Genomic DNA, 14,332 nt, shown 5'->3' with positions numbered 1-14,332 from the left:
GCCAGGGGCTGTGACCCTTCGGAGGTGGGGTGGGGGTGCTCTCCAGTGGCAGCCTGTGGTTTCTACGGAGGAACGAGCCCACCTTAGGACTGCCTTTGACCGTCACGGGCCAGCCCCTGCACGGGTGCAAATTGGCCTAGCTGCCATGGGGGCAGCAGAGCGGCTTTGAATTACAGCCCCTGAGGACCTGGCCCTATGGGAGCTGGTAGCAACCACCTCCCATCTGCCTCCCTGCAGAATCCCAGTTTGGCAGCGATGTTCTAACCGGCGGGAGCCCATGGCGCTGCCTGCAACTCGGGAACAGCCCCTGGTCCCCATCCCACCTGCTAGCAGACCGCACGATAGCGCAGAGCCGGACCGTGTCAGAACGCCCCAGCCGTACCCCAAAACCAGGAGTGCGGAACCTGAGGGGCTAGGTTGGATGGCTGGTGGCAGTGATGAGACGGGGGGACCATGGGAAGATTAAATGAAGACTGGATGCAGGAATCCCCGGGCGAGGCCTCAGGCCTGCACTGTACTGGTCAGACTGGGTGATTGTAACAGTCCCTTCTGGCTGAATGACTCCAGTCCAGCCTGAAAGATCTTGTGTCCGAGCCACATGTCCCTTCCTGCTCCTCTGCCCCTTTCCTCTCTGGTTTTCTGTGTCCGCTCCTCCCTCTCTACCCCGCTAGCTTGGATGCAATAACAACACTCCACTCTCTGACTCCGCTGCTGCCTCTCTCATCCGGGATTTTTTCTCCCGTAATCCTGCTAATTTTCTGTCCCTAGGTCTGATGACAGCGATTCCTCTGTCTCGGAGGTGCTGAGGTACATACAACTTTCTATTGATTAGAACTCTCCTGCTTCTCGCATTTCCCTCCCCCTGCCCTGCATGCTGAATCCGTGCTGGCCAAACTCTGGGCCTTGCTTCTTTGCTAAATCTATTGGGACTCTGTCCTGGTGCTGCTCTTGCTCGCTGTGTGTCCCTCTTTCCTTCTCTCTGCTTCCCCGCATGGCCCTGGCATGCCGTATCCGGCTGTGGAAGTCCCTTTCTGCCTCTGGTCTCCAGTGCCTTAAGGTCTGAGCCATCGTCTTGAAATGCAGTGCTGGGTGTTTAAGCGGATAGCGTACGGTGCTTTCACTGAATGGGGGCAGCTGCATGCTCTATTCTGCCTCGAGGGCAGGGCGGGTAGTGATGATATCTTGCGCTGTGTCTGGCCTAGCTGCAAGAGGCAGGGCAGGCCAGCTGTTGGAGCCGGTGGATGCTTGGAGGGTCCAGGCTATGATGCTTTTTTTTTTTTTTTTTGTCTTCTCTCGCACCTTCAGTTCAGACATCTCAATGCACTTGACAAATGTGGCTTCAGCCTCCCAGCACCCATGGCGAGGCTGGTCAGGATTGTTATCCCTGTCTTGTGTCTTGGTTTCCCCATCTGCAAAGAGTAAACACCTGGGGTGCAGCCTCTTGGCACCGAGGATCCTGTGGCTGCTGCTGAGGCCTGTGCAGCCTCCCAGATATATTAGAGCAGCCTTGGGGTTGCTCTAACTCACTGCAACCTCCCAAAGGGCTGCTTGCCAGCTATGCCACAACCCAGAGTTCCCCTAATGGGGTGTGCTAAGGCCCTGGCTCTGCCCCCAGCATGCCTGGGTTTGCAACACAAGCCACATAGAACCAATTACGCTAGCCCAAGGCAGTGTCTGTGCCAGGACAACTCTCCTTCCCCCATTCCCTGCACATCAAAAGGGCCAGGCTGGCAGAGGAGCATCTCCCCACTGGCCTTTGGGTGCCTATTTGAGACACCGTGGGCCTGACTCTGACACCCTGAGCACCATCAGCTGGAGTAGTGGGTGCTCAGCGCCCCTCAAAAAATCCATTCCAACCATGCCACAAATGTGCCGTGTGACCCTGGGCTAGCCCTTTCCCCTCCCGTTGCCTCAGTGTCCCCACCTGTAATCCAACCCTGCTGGGAGGAGGGGAGGTGCTTAGAGATCCTGGCTGGGATGCTGCTTTGGGGCTATCAACCCTCTCCATGATGGGTTCTTCCCCCTGGGCTCTTTCCTCAGGGGTGTCGATTCTCATGTGCTCAGCGCTCTAGAACCTCCCTCTGAACTCTGCTCACAGCCCCATTGGCTGTTGCTGGGGCAAAGCCTAGAACTGGTTTGAGACAGGATTGTCTCCTGGCCAGGGAGCCAGGATTCCTGGGTTCTCTCCCTGTTCTCGGGGGATTGAGAACTCCTGGGCTCCGTTCCCAGCTCTGCCATTGATCCGCCACGTGACCTGTTAAAAATCCCTTCCCCATCTGCCAAAGCAGGGTGAAGCTCATTGCAAAACCGGAGTGGGTCAGATGAAGAGAGGGCGCTTCCCCCCCCCCCCCCCCCCGCTGGCCACGGGGTGGTGCCCTTATGCCCCACATAGCACGGCTGGAGCAGGGCCCCAGTTTGTTCAAGCCCAGAGGTTCTGGGGGTTGGGTCCGGAGCCAGCCTGTCCCTGCTAGTCTCTGACTCCACAGGGGATGGGGCAGCGTGTGCCATGCAGCAGCCTGGACTCTGTTGGCTTTGGGATCTTGCCTGGATGGGGCACAGGGGCCACCCACAGCTCTCACGGGGGGAGGGGGTAGCTCATCTGTGCCAGCAGTGAGATGGCCAGGGGGTGAAGCCCGTTTCCTTTCCAAGCCCCTGCCCCAAGCCAAGGCAGGGTCTGCACGAGTCCCTGAGCCCTTAGCACCAACGGGGTGTGACCTGCCCCCGGGGGGCCTGTCTGGGGAGCAGGCTGCCCAGCAGCTTCTGTCTGTGGTTTGCTTTGCTCCGGAGCCCCACTAGCAGGCCCTGGCAGCCTCGTGGGGCGGGATCTGGCTTCGTCCTGGGTCACCCAGCCAGCGCCCCCCTGCTGACGCCCTTGCTCTCTCTCTCTCCCACGGAAGGGGCCTCATTAACCCCGTGGGCGGTGCCAGGAGCACCCGGACGGCCCCGCTGCAGTGCATCTCCGTGGCGGAAGGACACTCCAAGCCCGTTCTCTGTGTGGACGCCACCGACGAGCTGCTCTTTTCCGGATCCAAAGGTGCGCGCCTCGGGGGTGGGCCGGCTGCTGAGCTCTGGGTGTGATCACTGGGGAGTGAGCCTGTTACCCAGGGGAGGGGCTGAGCCACCCCAAAGTGCGGGGGCAGGACAGGAGCCTCTTGCTCGGATGGCACCGGCCTGCCTGAAAGCCACAACGGGCCGGTGCAGTTCTGGGTCCCCCCAGCAGAGGGCAGCAATGCTGCACGAGTCCTTAGGCTGAACAGCTGTGTGGTGACATCCCTGAAGCGAGTTGTTGGGGCCTCTACACGGTTCCTAGTGGCTGGATGTTCACCTCGCACCTGGCACTAATAGACCCTCCCCCCGTTGGCAGGTCTGGCGGAGGTGCCAGGGGCTGGATGGGCCACAGGGACTGAGCTCCCCTGGGGCACTCGTGGGAGCAGGGGGTGGCCGGGGGGGAGGGAGGGAGGAAGCCATGGGGATCCTTTGCTGAGGACAGGAAGGGTCCCGCAATGTCATGTGCTCCTGCCGCCTCCCGCAGACCGGAGCTGCAAAATGTGGAACCTGGTGACGGGCCAGGAAATCGCCTCGCTAAAGGGCCACCCCAATAATGTGGTGTCCATCAAGTACTGCAGCCACTCAGGGTTGGTCTTCACTGTCTCCACCTCCTACATCAAGGTGTGGGATATCCGGGACTCGGCCAAGTGCGTCCGCACCCTCACGTAAGTACCTGACGCACCGAGGCTGCCCTGTGGGCCTGGCCAAGCTCGACGCGCTACCCTGCCAGCGTTCTGCACCCAGGGCAGCATTGCAAAGGCCAGGCAGCCGGGCTGGTCTGCAGGGCTGAGTCTAGGAATGCTGCAATGCTGGTCGCTCTAGCCTGGCCTGGCTCGTGGAGGCTCCGTGGCTTGGTGCTCTGCTCTCAGGGCAGTTGCTCCTCTCGTCTGTTTCGGGGGGCACCGTGCACCCTACAGTTGCTTTGATCAGGGATGGGTAATGACCCATCTGCAGCTGCCAGCACCGTTTCCAGACCCCAGCGTATCAGCCCCTCTCTCTGGTGCCCAGCCACAGACTGAGACTTCTCTTCTAGGCCTCCCCAATCTGACTGGCGGGAACAGGAGCGGCGCCAGGGTTTTTGGCGCCCTAGGCGGGGGTCCTTCCGTGCTCCCGGTCGTCGTCGGCAATTCAGCGGCGGGGGGGTCCTTCCATGCTCCCGGTCTTCGGGGCACTTCGGCGGCGGGTCCTGGAGCAAGTGAAGGACCCGCTGCAGAATTGCCGCTGAACACCCGGAGCGCGGAAGGACCCCCCGCCGCCGAATTGCCGCCCCCCCCCCCCAAAATCCTGGTGCCCTAGGCGACCGCCTAGGTCGCCTAAAAGGAAGCGCCGGCCCTGGGCGGGAATATGCCTGGGCTGCCTGTCAACATCAACTCCAGGCCAGGGGTGGGGTTTGTGTCGCTCCGCCCTGGGCGTGGAGCTGGCACGCCTGCTGGTACGGGTCTGGCTGGCTGCGCGGCAAGGCACCTCCCTTGGGTGCCGAAAGCTGCTGCCTGGGTCACCCTTGCTGTGCCATTGCTCCTGGCTTGAGGGGACGTGGGGCTGAGCGGGGGGGTCTCATCCTGGCACCACTGGCACTGCATGTGGCCAGGAAGTGGCGTTGCTTCACCCTATAGATGGCTGGGGACAGACGCTCTCCAGCCTTCTAATCAGTCCACAACAGGCTAGATCTTCCATTCCACACTGTGTAAATTGCCCCCTCCCTCCCGCGAGGGTCTCTGCCTTGAGGCTCACCTGTTTCTGTCTCTTTGGCTTAGCTCTTCAGGTCAGGTGATCTCTGGGGACGCCTGTGCCGGGACCACCACCCGCACCATCGCTAGCGTGCAGGGCGAGCACCAGATCAACCAGATCGCACTCAACCCCGCCGGCACCATGCTCTACGCTGCCGCCGGGAACTCTGTCCGCATCTGGGAGCTCAACAGGTCCGGGCGGGGCTAACTTGGGCCCCCAGGCAAGGGCAGCTCTTGTGGGGAGGCAGACGGGTGCTGCGTAGGCAGAGGGAGCAGTCGTTCTGGGCTGGGCGGGGGCCCGCTCCCTCCCGGCTGGAAGCTGTGTTATTGAGGCAGGGGCGGATTTGGACTGGCACCGGGGGAAGCTGCACTGGCACAAACCCCAGCGTGGAGCAGCTTAGCCTGTTTGCTCCTGGGCTTTGCACTACATCAGCCCCAGCAGCTGCTGATCACGCCCAAGGGTGGCTGAAAGCAGGACCCAGTGCTCCTCTCCCAGCTGCAGCCCTTAGGGCAGGGGTGGGGAACCTTTTCTCTGTCACTGGCCATTGACCCACAGAAAAAATCAATCACGGGCCACTTGCCTGCCAGGGGGGCGCGGAGGCTTGGGGCTTCCCCTGCAGCGGGTGGTGGGAGAGGGCGCCACGGGTCAGATGAAATTAACCAACGGGCTGGATCCAGCCTGCGGGCCGTAGCTTTCCCCGCCCCTGCCTTAGGAGATCGGTGGACAAGACGGTCACCCCCTGACACCGCATCTGAGCCCAGCTCCCTGCCCCTAGCCCAAGGCCACAATCACGGCCCATGGTGCTGAGGGATGTGGTATCCCCGAGATTGCTCCGTGCTCTGCGCCCCGGAGCCCGAGGTCCCCGCTTCTGCTTGGGATGGTGGAGAGGGGCCTGGGGCTGGGAGGGTCCCTGCTGGGAGCCTTGGAGACTGGGCCAGCGAAGAGCGCCTCCTGCTGAGCGCACCCCACACCCTGAGGCCCCGGGCTCCTGCTTGTAGGTTGCAGCCTATCGGGAAGCTGACCGGCCACATCGGGCCTGTGATGTGTCTCACTGTGAACCAGACCGTGAGCAACCCTGACCTGGTCGTCACCGGCTCCAAGGATCACTACGTCAAGGTACCCTGGGACCCTCCCTCCCTCCCTCCCGCTCACAGGCAGCACAAGGGGCCTTTGAGCCCAGGAACTGCTGCTTGTGCCAGCCCTCCCCACCCCCATGCATAGCCGCTCTCCTGTAGGTGCCAGCTACAGGGGCTCGCTGTCCACCAAAGGCCTGGCGAGGAGGGGACGCGCTGGGTGGGGTTGTCCAGAGCGCCCAGCGTCGGCCTAACTCTGCTCCCATGGGGGGCGGGAAGGAGCCGTTCTGTTGATCGCAGCGGGCGCAGAGGGAGGCCAGTACTGAGCACATTTGCAAATGCCACCAGGGTCTGAGAAATGCCATGAGCCCCCCAGCGCTCGTGGCCTGAAGGACCTGGTGGCTTTGCAGCTGGCCAGCGTTCCTGTCCCCACACCTGCCAGGTGTGTCTGTGGGTCACGGGGAGCAGGGTCTGTGCACTGCCCCTAAGAGCGTCCTGGAACCCAGATCCGGGAAATGATGGAGGAGCTGCCATGTCTCAAAGTGCTGGGCAGCTCGGCAGCCGTGGAGACCAGAATTCCAGGTGCCCGGCCCAGGCCTCCCCTCCGCACCCCCTGCTTCCTCCTGACGCCTCCTGCGTGGAAGGTGGAACCCACCTCCTCCTGCCCTCCGTGGCCTCTGCTGAACCTGCTGCCAAGGAGGCTATTTTGTCTTTGCAACGTGGCCCCCTGCCAGCCGGACGCTGAGCTGTGCCCGCACGTTGGCCACCAAACCATTGGAGGAGGCGGAGATTTCCAGTCCCAGCTGAGCCGGGCGAGGTTCGAACCCGCGACCTGTATCTCAGCCCTAGTGCTGAGCCATTGTGTCCCCACATGGCCTCTGCCCAAGGATCCCAGCGTGGCGTAAGCAGGCAGAACCCTGCCGCTGCCAATCCATCCCTGTCTCATTTCACTGGGCCGTGGCTCAGCATCCCAGTGGTAGCTGTGTGGTCGGACGCTCTCGCCATCCCCGCCTTGCTGAAAGGGCTGTTGCTGGCCTAATGACCTGAGAGCGACTGGTCTCCTTTGCCACCGGGGTTCACAGCAGCTGCCCTCCGGGCTGTTGCCTTGCAGATGTTTGAGATTGCGGACAGCGTGGTGGGGAACGTCGGCCCCACCCATAACTTCGAGCCCCCACACTACGATGGCATCGAGTGTCTGGCCATCCAGGGCGACGTGCTCTTCAGCGGCTCCAGGGACAACGGGATCAAGAAGTGGGACCTGGAGCAGCAGGAGCTCCTCCAGGTACGGAGGGGGACGAGCAGGAAGGCCCTGCTGCTGGGCGGGGGGCAGAGAGATGGGCTAGACCCGCAGCGTGCCGTTTCAAGGGCCAGTGCCAGGGTCTGGAGCGAGGACTTAGAACCTGCTGGAGAGTCACTGTCCAGTCTGGAGCGTGCTCCCGCCGTCCTGGGGGCAGAGGATCAGAGGGCAGACACAGGGACCCCATCCCTACGTTGCACATGGGGCCTCCAGGCAATGGAAGAGCCCCGGGGGTTGCAAACGACAGTGGCTGGCAGGGTGGGTCCCGAAGGCAGTTTACAGCCGTGGGCAATGCACGGTAGCCAGTTCTATAGGGCTGGGCCCCACCTGCTGCGGTTAAAGGGCTCAGTGGCCTATGGGGAAGGGGGACAGGTTGGTCTGGGGGTAGATAGCGCTCGGCGTTGTCCCTATTTCTGACCCCGGTGAGTGTGGCTGTCTGGTCTCCGGGCCCCATAGGCCGCAGTGCCTGGCTCTCCAGGTCAGTGGTGGCGCGCAGCAGTGCGGGGACGGCCTCCGGTGGGTCTGGGATAGAGCAGCAGCTGAAGGGGGCGTGCAGGCCGGTGCTGGGAGGCAGGAGGTCTGGCTCTGCCATGAGACTTGGCTAACATTTCAGAGACCTCCATTGATTTTTTTTTATTTTTATTTTTTGGTGGGGGGGCGGGGAGGCTCTGTTTTGGAGAACCTACTGTGTGCCCGCCCAGGGCCGGGTTGTTCAGAGGAGCTGGGCACTGTGGGAGTCGAGGGGAGCAGTGGGGGCTCCACCCCTCTGAAAATGGGGTGGTCGGGGTGTCCCCCAAAATGGAGCTGCCCAGAGCTAGTCACCATTTGTGGCTGTGTGACCCTCCCCCACAGTCTCTCCCCTATGAAATGAGGCTAATGCTCATTTTTCTTCCCACTGGAGCGCTGAGGATTGATGGCAGACAAATAATTAGAGAGATGGGGGTGGGGGGGAATCTCTTTTATTGGACCAGCTCCTGTGCGTGGAAGGGACAAGCTTTCAAGCCCCACCCTGGAAGAAGAGCTGAGTTTGCAGACTTGTCCCTCCCCCCCCCACACACACACACAGAAATTGGTCCAATCAAAGAGATTCTCTCCCCCATCTTGTGTGTCTCGTATCCGGGTTGCCAGCACAGCTTGGATTGATCGGAGCTTGGAGATCCCCTGGCCAATCCCAATGAGCCATTGTCTCATAAAAGAAGCAGTGAGAGATAAAAAGACTTCCTTTAAAAAGTGGAAGTCAAATCCTAGTGAGGCAAATAGAAAGGAGCACAAACACTGCCAACTTAAGTGCAAGAGTGTAATAAGAAAAGCCAAAGAGGAGTTTGAAGAACGGCTAGCCAAAAACTCCAAAGGTAATAACAAAATGTTTTTTAAGTACATCAGAAGCAGGAAGCCTGCTAAACAACCAGTGGGGCCCCTTGACGATGAAAATACAAAAGGAGCGCTTAAAGATGATAAAGTCATTGCGGAGAAACTAAATGGATTCTTTGCTTCAGTCTTCACGGCTGAGGATGTTAGGGAGATTCCCAAACCTGAGCTGGCTTTTGTAGGTGACAAATCTGAGGAACTGTCACAGATTGAAGTATCACTAGAGGAGGTTTTGGAATGAATTGATAAACTCAACATTAACAAGTCACCGGGACCAGATGGCATTCACCCAAGAGTTCTGAAAGAACTCAAATGTGAAGTTGCGGAACTATTAACTAAGGTTTGTAACCTGTCCTTTAAATCGGCTTCGGTACCCAATGACTGGAAGTTAGCTAATGTAACGCCAATATTTAAAAAGGGCTCTAGGGGTGATCCCGGCAATTACAGACCGGTAAGTCTAACGTCGGTACCGGGCAAATTAGTTGAAACAATAGTAAAGAACAAAATTGTCAGACACATAGAAAAACATAAACTCTTGAGCAATAGTCAACATGGTTTCTGTAAAAGGAAATCGTGTCTTACTAATCTATTAGAGTTCTTTGAAGGGGTCAACAAACATGTGGACAAGGGGGATCCGGTGGACATAGTGTACTTAGATTTCCAGAAAGCCTTTGACAAGGTCCCTCACCAAAGGCTCTTACGTAAATTAAGCTGTCATGGGATAAAAGGGAAGGTCCTTTCATGGATTGAGAACTGGTTAAAGGACAGGGAACAAAGGGTAGGAATTAATGGTAAATTCTCAGAATGGAGAGGGGTAACTAGTGGTGTTCCCCAAGGGTCAGTCCTAGGACCAATCCTATTCAATTTATTCATAAATGATCTGGAGAAAGGGGTAAACAGTGAGGTGGCAAAGTTTGCAGATGATACTAAACTACTCAAGATAGTTAAGACCAAAGCAGATTGTGAAGAACTTCAAAAAGATCTCACAAAACTAAGTGATTGGGCAGCAAAATGGCAAATGAAATTTAATGTGGATAAATGTAAAGTAATGCACATTGGAAAAAATAACCCCAACTATACATACAACATGATGGGGGCTAATTTAGCTACAACGAGTCAGGAAAAAGATCTTGGCGTCATCGTGGATAGTTCTCTAAAGATGTCCACGCAGTGTGCAGAGGCGGTCAAAAAAGCAAACAGGATGTTAGGAATCATTAAAAAGGGGATAGAGAATAAGACTGAGAATATATTATTGCCCTTATATAAATCCATGGTACGCCCACATCTCGAATACTGTGTACAGATGTGGTCTCCTCACCTCAAAAAAGATATTCTAGCACTAGAAAAGGTTCAGAAAAGAGCAACTAAAATGATTAAGGGTTTAGAGAGGGTCCCATATGAGGAAAGATTAAAGAGGCTAGGACTTTTCAGTTTGGAAAAGAGAAGACTAAGGGGGGACATGATAGAGGTATATAAAATCATGAGTGATGTTGAGAAAGTGGATAAGGAAAAGTTATTTACTTATTCCCATAATACAAGAACTAGGGGTCACCAAATGAAATTAATAGGCAGCAGGTTTAAAACAAATAAAAGGAAGTTCTTCTTCACGCAGCGCACAGACAACTTGTGGAACTCCTTACCTGAGGAGGTTGTGAAGGCTAGGACTATAACAATGTTTAAAAGGGGACTGGATAAATTCATGGTGGCTAAGTCCATAAATGGCTATTAGCCAGGATGGGTAAGAATGGTGTCCCTAGCCTCTGTTCGTCAGAGGATGGAGATGGATGGCAGAAGAGAGATCACTTGATCATTGCCTGTTAGGTTCACTCCCTCTGGGGCACCTGGCATTGGCCACTGTCGGTAGACAGATACTGGGCTAGATGGACCTTTGGTCTGACCCAGGACGGCCTTTCTTATGTTCTTATGTCCTGGGGCGGAGCCCTCTTCTCTCCTGCTGAGCTGCTTCTGTAGCTCACCAGAGTCCGGTTGTCTTGAATTCAAATCCTCGGCTGCTGCTTGATGAGAAATCGAGCGGAGCTTAAAAATTCCAGCTCTCAGCCACGGTACAGATGTGGGGGGTTTGCATCAGCCCATTACAGAGCCAGCAGCCAGCTGCAAACCCAGCATCTGGCTCTGGCTGCTGGCCTGACCCTGCCCTGGAGCTCAGGGGGCGGTTTGAGTCTTGATGGCCCCGGCTGGCAGTGTGGATCGTGTTCTGTTGGCCCCAGGGCCCTCACTGGCTCTGCCCCGTCTCTGTGCCTGCCAGCAAATCCCCAACGCGCACAAGGACTGGGTCTGCGCCCTGGCCTTCGTCCCCGGCCGCCCCATGCTGCTGAGCGCCTGCCGCGGGGGCGTGGTGAAGGTCTGGAACGTGGAGAACTTCACACCTGTTGGGGAGATCAAGGGCCACGACAGCCCCATCAATGCCATCTGCACCAATTCCAAGCACATATTCACTGCTTCCAGGTGAGGGCGGTGGGCAGGGCTAGGCCCCTGCGGCGGGGGGCAGGGAGGTCTGACCCCCAACTCACCCCGGTGCAGCAGAGCCTCAGGAGCTCTCCAAATCCACTGTTGCTCCCCCCATGTGGCAGGGCCTGGAATGGCACTGGGAGCGATGGATGGGAACAGCGCCGGAGCCGGGCTGCAGGCGGTTTGGTGTGGGGCAGCAGTCGGCTGCAGGGCCCCCAACCCCTCCCCATCTAGCCTCTCGTCTCCTCCATCTCTCAGCCGTTGTTAGGTCGCCCCACAGTGAGGCTCTTCTGCCCCATCCAGTTATGCCAAGCGCTGGTCCTGCCCCGCCATGCTTTTGGGATGCTCTTGCCAGCTCCTTCGATGTGCCGGGACTAGCCAGACATGGTGCTGCTGGCCCTGCCACCCTCAGTGCAGAGAACGGGCTTCCTGCCAGCCGGGCACCAGCTCCTCCTCGAGGGCACCTTGTGCATCTCCAATGAGAGCACCACCGCCCCCTCCTTCCGCTCCCCGGCTCCTGTGCACAGCCCTGGCCCCCAGAGAGGGTCCCCGGGCTCACAATGTCTCTGGCACGGTCTCTGATCTCCTCTTTTCCGACCATGTCCCTTTTCTCCTTTCCTTTCTCTTCCTCTCTTCCCCCCTCTGTTTCTCTCTGTGCCGCAGTGACTGCCGGGTAAAGCTATGGACTTACGTGCCTGGGCTCACCCCCTGCCTTCCTCGCCGCGTCCTTGCCATAAAGGGGCGTGCCACTAGCCTGCCTTGACCCTCCTCCTGCTCTCTCTGGCTCTCACCCCCTCTCTGGCTCTCTCTCCTTTTTTCTCTCTCTGTCTCTTCTCTCTCCGCTCTGGTCTCAGCTGCTTCTTAACGGTATGAGATTCTTTTGGATTTTCCCCCCATGTAGAGCTCTTTGCAAGAGGAGACTGCCTCTTGCCCCCCCCCCCCCCCAGGTGATTGGATCCAGCGGCCAGCTCGGTGCTGCATGGGGTTTGCCCATCTGACTACTGCTCCTCCTGGGCCACTGCTGGGGGGATCCCTGCCCCATCCCCACCCCCCACTGCGTCACTGGCCACTGCCAGTGAGGTGCCACTGGCTGAGCCTGCGCTCTGGCAGAGTGCCCCGTTACTGGCGCTCTGGGGGATTATCCCGCTGGCGGGCAGCTGGGCGCATCTGCTCCCTCCTTGCGCCGGTGCCCGCCCGCCTGGGGCACAGCGGCCTTGCTCTCCTGGGCTGCAGCGTGATGCATTTGGGGGTGGGGGAGTTGGGGGCAGGGCGTGGCCCGTAGCTGATTGTACTCGCTGTGCTGCCTCTCCCAGCTGGGGCGGGGGCAGCCCCCGGCCTCACTTCCTCTCTCTCTTCCTTCCCCAGCGACCTGACAGTGAAGCTCTGGAGCAGGAGAAGATTGCTGAACGGCCCAACCTAGGCACTGGAAAGGCCGGAGCCAGGGCGACTGTCAGGCTCCCTGGCGGGCCCAGGCCCCAGCCCCTCTCCCTGGCTGTGAAGAGCTGGGAGCGGCCTGGCCTGTGTGTGCTCCAGTTTCCAGGACTCTGGGGTGACGGTGTCTCAGCTGGGGCTTTGTGAACTGCCAGCTCCCACGGCTAGGGGGCGTCGTTCCCATCCAGCCCCACGCTGGGTTTCCATGATGCATAGGGCTTTCTGCTGACCAGGGCAGTGCTTTGGGACATGGCCTTGCCAGACACAGGGAGGACCCCAAGCTGAGAGACTCAACGGGATCATTCCAGTCTGTCCCGCAGCCCGTTCAGCAGCCCCAGAGCCTGGATGTGCGAGAGGGATCCTGCCACCTGCATCCTGCTGCTGGCCTCTGCACCTCCTGGGTGCCTGTGGTCTCATTCCTTCTGCAAGCGGCTGCAGGCCCCTCTCCACACTTCGTCGTTCAGCAGAGCTGGGATCTGCCGGCCGGTACCGAAATACGGAGAGGGCTTGTGTGCTGCCGACCCCAGCCTAGCACCAGCAGGGTGCATGGAGCACCGCTGGGGAATGACCCGCTCCCAAAGACGGCTTCCGAGTCCCGGCACTGCACTGGGGCTCCTTGCAAGGGGCTCCGGCAGCAGCTCCATTGCTGGGTCTCCTGACCAAATCCCCATGCTGCCTGGCAATTGTCGACCTCTGCATCTGACCCACCTCGTTCTGAGCCAGGATGCCCCCCCTTCTGCCCCGGGGGTGGAGAGAAGGAAGCTGGCACATGGGGATAATCCCTGTGGGTGTCTCCAAGGAAAAGCGGAATTTCTGGATCTGTTCACTCTGGGTACCCCTTGACCTGACTGAGCCTTAATTCCGCACTGGTCTGTTCGCTGTTCCCTGTGGTCCCCTCACTGCCCATTTGGACACCCGGCTTGGTGCCATCTCTGCTGTGCGTGGGACTAGCTCATTCCCAGCTGCTGCGGGAAGGGATCGAAGCTTTTATAGTGGGGTTTTAAAGAATGTTTTAAGCACCCTTGAGAACGGATTGGGACCTGGGGATTTTTAATAGCCGGGAAAGGCTTTAATTCTGGGAAAAGGGCTAAGCTCTCCACACCATCTCACAGGAGGGGTTTAGGTTTGCTTGGGGCAGTTCCCTGCCTGCCGGCCTGTGGGGCCTGGCTCGGGAGAGGTCTGGGATTAGAGTAGTGGAAGGGCGGGCAGGGGGTGGTTATATGGGCAGGAGAGAGGTGCGTTGGCAAAGGCAGAGGGCATGGGGCGCTCTGGATGGGATCTGCAGCAGGGAGCGGGGCAGGGCTAGAATGGAGCTGGATGAAGGGGAGGACGGGGGTAGCGGGAGGGGCCCACATGAGACTTGAGGTGCATTAGCAGAGCTGGGGGGGGCAATGAGGGGTTGCCCATGGCCTGCCCATGCTCTGCTTGCCACCCACCTGCACTGCCAGTCTGGCACGAGACACTAAATCACCAAGGTCACCCCAGATTTGGGTTTTATAAAGGTCAAAATTCCGTAAGGTCTCTCGCCACCATCTCCTGCCATGCTTGGGTGCCCCCCTTCCTCCGGGGCATCCGCAGCCAAGTGCCTGCAGCTGCCAGAGCCACGTGGGCACCCCACAGCGCTGCATTCCCCAGAGCACATGGACTCACTTTCACTGGGGTCTTTCGCTACCTTCACTCCCTCCCCTAAGGACTGGCTAAGGTGTCCCAGTCCCACGCAGCCAACGCCCAGTGCAGTCGCACCCTTCGTCAGCCAGCTTCTCGCTGCTGCTTAACGCCCTGGGGGTGCAGAACTTGCCGCGAATCGGACCTGAGGGAACCGCAGCAGCCTGGCCGTTTTCCCCGGGTGCGTTTCTTGTGTCGCTCTGCACGTCATGTAGGAAGCGGCGGTTGGAGTCTGGTTATACGGATTGATTCC

General features: G+C 58.8%; 1 protein-coding gene across 1 annotated transcript in view; it reads left to right on the top strand.

The window, feature by feature from the left end:
• The window catches only part of LOC135877877 (kinesin-like protein KIF21B), a 41,705-nt gene extending 29,302 nt beyond the window's left edge, over window positions 1-12,403 (top strand). The window contains exons 28-35 of the mRNA XM_065403403.1: window positions 769-807; window positions 2,898-3,034; window positions 3,533-3,713; window positions 4,803-4,967; window positions 5,775-5,892; window positions 6,961-7,131; window positions 10,781-10,980; window positions 12,349-12,403. Of these exons, the coding sequence (XP_065259475.1) occupies window positions 769-807; window positions 2,898-3,034; window positions 3,533-3,713; window positions 4,803-4,967; window positions 5,775-5,892; window positions 6,961-7,131; window positions 10,781-10,980; window positions 12,349-12,403 (1,066 nt within the window). The remainder of the gene's footprint in view (window positions 1-768; window positions 808-2,897; window positions 3,035-3,532; window positions 3,714-4,802; window positions 4,968-5,774; window positions 5,893-6,960; window positions 7,132-10,780; window positions 10,981-12,348) is intronic.
• Window positions 12,404-14,332: the final 1,929 nt, after the last annotated feature.

Source organism: Emys orbicularis, chromosome 4, assembly GCF_028017835.1.
Source record: "Emys orbicularis isolate rEmyOrb1 chromosome 4, rEmyOrb1.hap1, whole genome shotgun sequence".
NCBI lineage: Eukaryota > Metazoa > Chordata > Testudines > Emydidae > Emys > Emys orbicularis.
The sequence above is the reverse complement of the archived record's forward strand: the minus strand, read 5'-3'. Positions and strand labels throughout refer to the sequence as shown.